This window comes from Geospiza fortis, unplaced genomic scaffold (assembly GCF_000277835.1).
Source record: "Geospiza fortis unplaced genomic scaffold, GeoFor_1.0 scaffold4, whole genome shotgun sequence".
NCBI classification, from domain to species: domain Eukaryota; kingdom Metazoa; phylum Chordata; class Aves; order Passeriformes; family Thraupidae; genus Geospiza; species Geospiza fortis.
This window is the reverse complement of record NW_005054475.1, coordinates 518,400-519,288: the sequence shown is the minus strand read 5'-3', so window position 1 is coordinate 519,288 and position 889 is coordinate 518,400. Positions and strand designations below refer to the sequence as shown.

At 67.3% G+C, this 889-nt stretch overlaps 1 protein-coding gene across 1 annotated transcript in view; it reads right to left on the bottom strand.

Moving 5' to 3' along the window:
- Positions 1 to 630, bottom strand: part of KIF17 (kinesin family member 17) — a 24,439-nt gene extending 23,809 nt beyond the window's left edge. Inside the window, 3 exon segments of the mRNA XM_031062968.1 lie at positions 102 to 176; positions 289 to 369; positions 508 to 630. Coding sequence (XP_030918828.1) covers positions 102 to 176; positions 289 to 369; positions 508 to 591 — 240 coding nt within the window. The 5' untranslated portion in view covers positions 592 to 630.
- Between the last annotated feature and the right edge of the window lie 259 nt (positions 631 to 889).

Genomic DNA, 889 nt, shown 5'->3' with positions numbered 1-889 from the left:
TGCCCCTGTCAACACCCCCATAACATCTCTGACGCCTCTACTCAGCCCCCCTGAGCCCCAGCACCCCTTGCTCGTCCCCCTTGACCCCACCAGCCCCCTACCTCCCCATCAGCGCCGTAGACCTTCAGCCCCTGCAAGCTGAACCTCAGCACCACCGACCTCCTGCGGGGACAGTCCTGTCCGGGGGAGATGTGGCACTGGGGGCTGGGCTGTGCCCCTGGGGGTGCCCCCATTATTTGGGGTCCCCCCCTGTGTTTCCCAGCGAGGGGAGGAGTGGTCGATCCCGACCTTCAGTGCCCGCAGCTGCTCCTCCACCCGCCCCGCTCGCTGCTGCAGGTCCAGCTCCTCCACCATGAAGGATCCCACGTACTGGGGGGGCAAAAACCCCACCCGGGTCAGCTACAGCCCCCCACGATGCCCCCCAAATGATGGTTTGGGGAGCCGTGAGGGTGCACCAGCACCCAGATATCATCTCGGGGTGTCCCCCCCCCGCCATGGGTAAGTCACCTCTGCTGGCTTGGTGACAGAGCGGGCTCGCTGCTGGGGGGCCGCAGGGTCCGGCCCCCGCCCATTCCCCGGCTTCCTCTTCATGGCAGCGGGGAGCGCGGGTGAAGGCCGGGTCAGGATGGGGTCAAGCAGCTCCCATGCCGCATCTGAGTTATCCGGAGCCCTCCAGGGTGATGGGGCTGCAGCAAGCACGGGGAACCTGAATCCGGCCCCCAGTCACTGTCCCTGCGAGGAGGGAGGGGACAGACACAACCTCCCCCCACTGTCCCCTGTCTCCTGCCCGCTGAGCCCTGGGGAGGTGCTGCGGTCCCTGCACGGAGCTCCCCAAGTCCTGACGCCAATGCAGATGTCCCCAGGTCCCAGTGCAGGTGTTCCCAGGCCC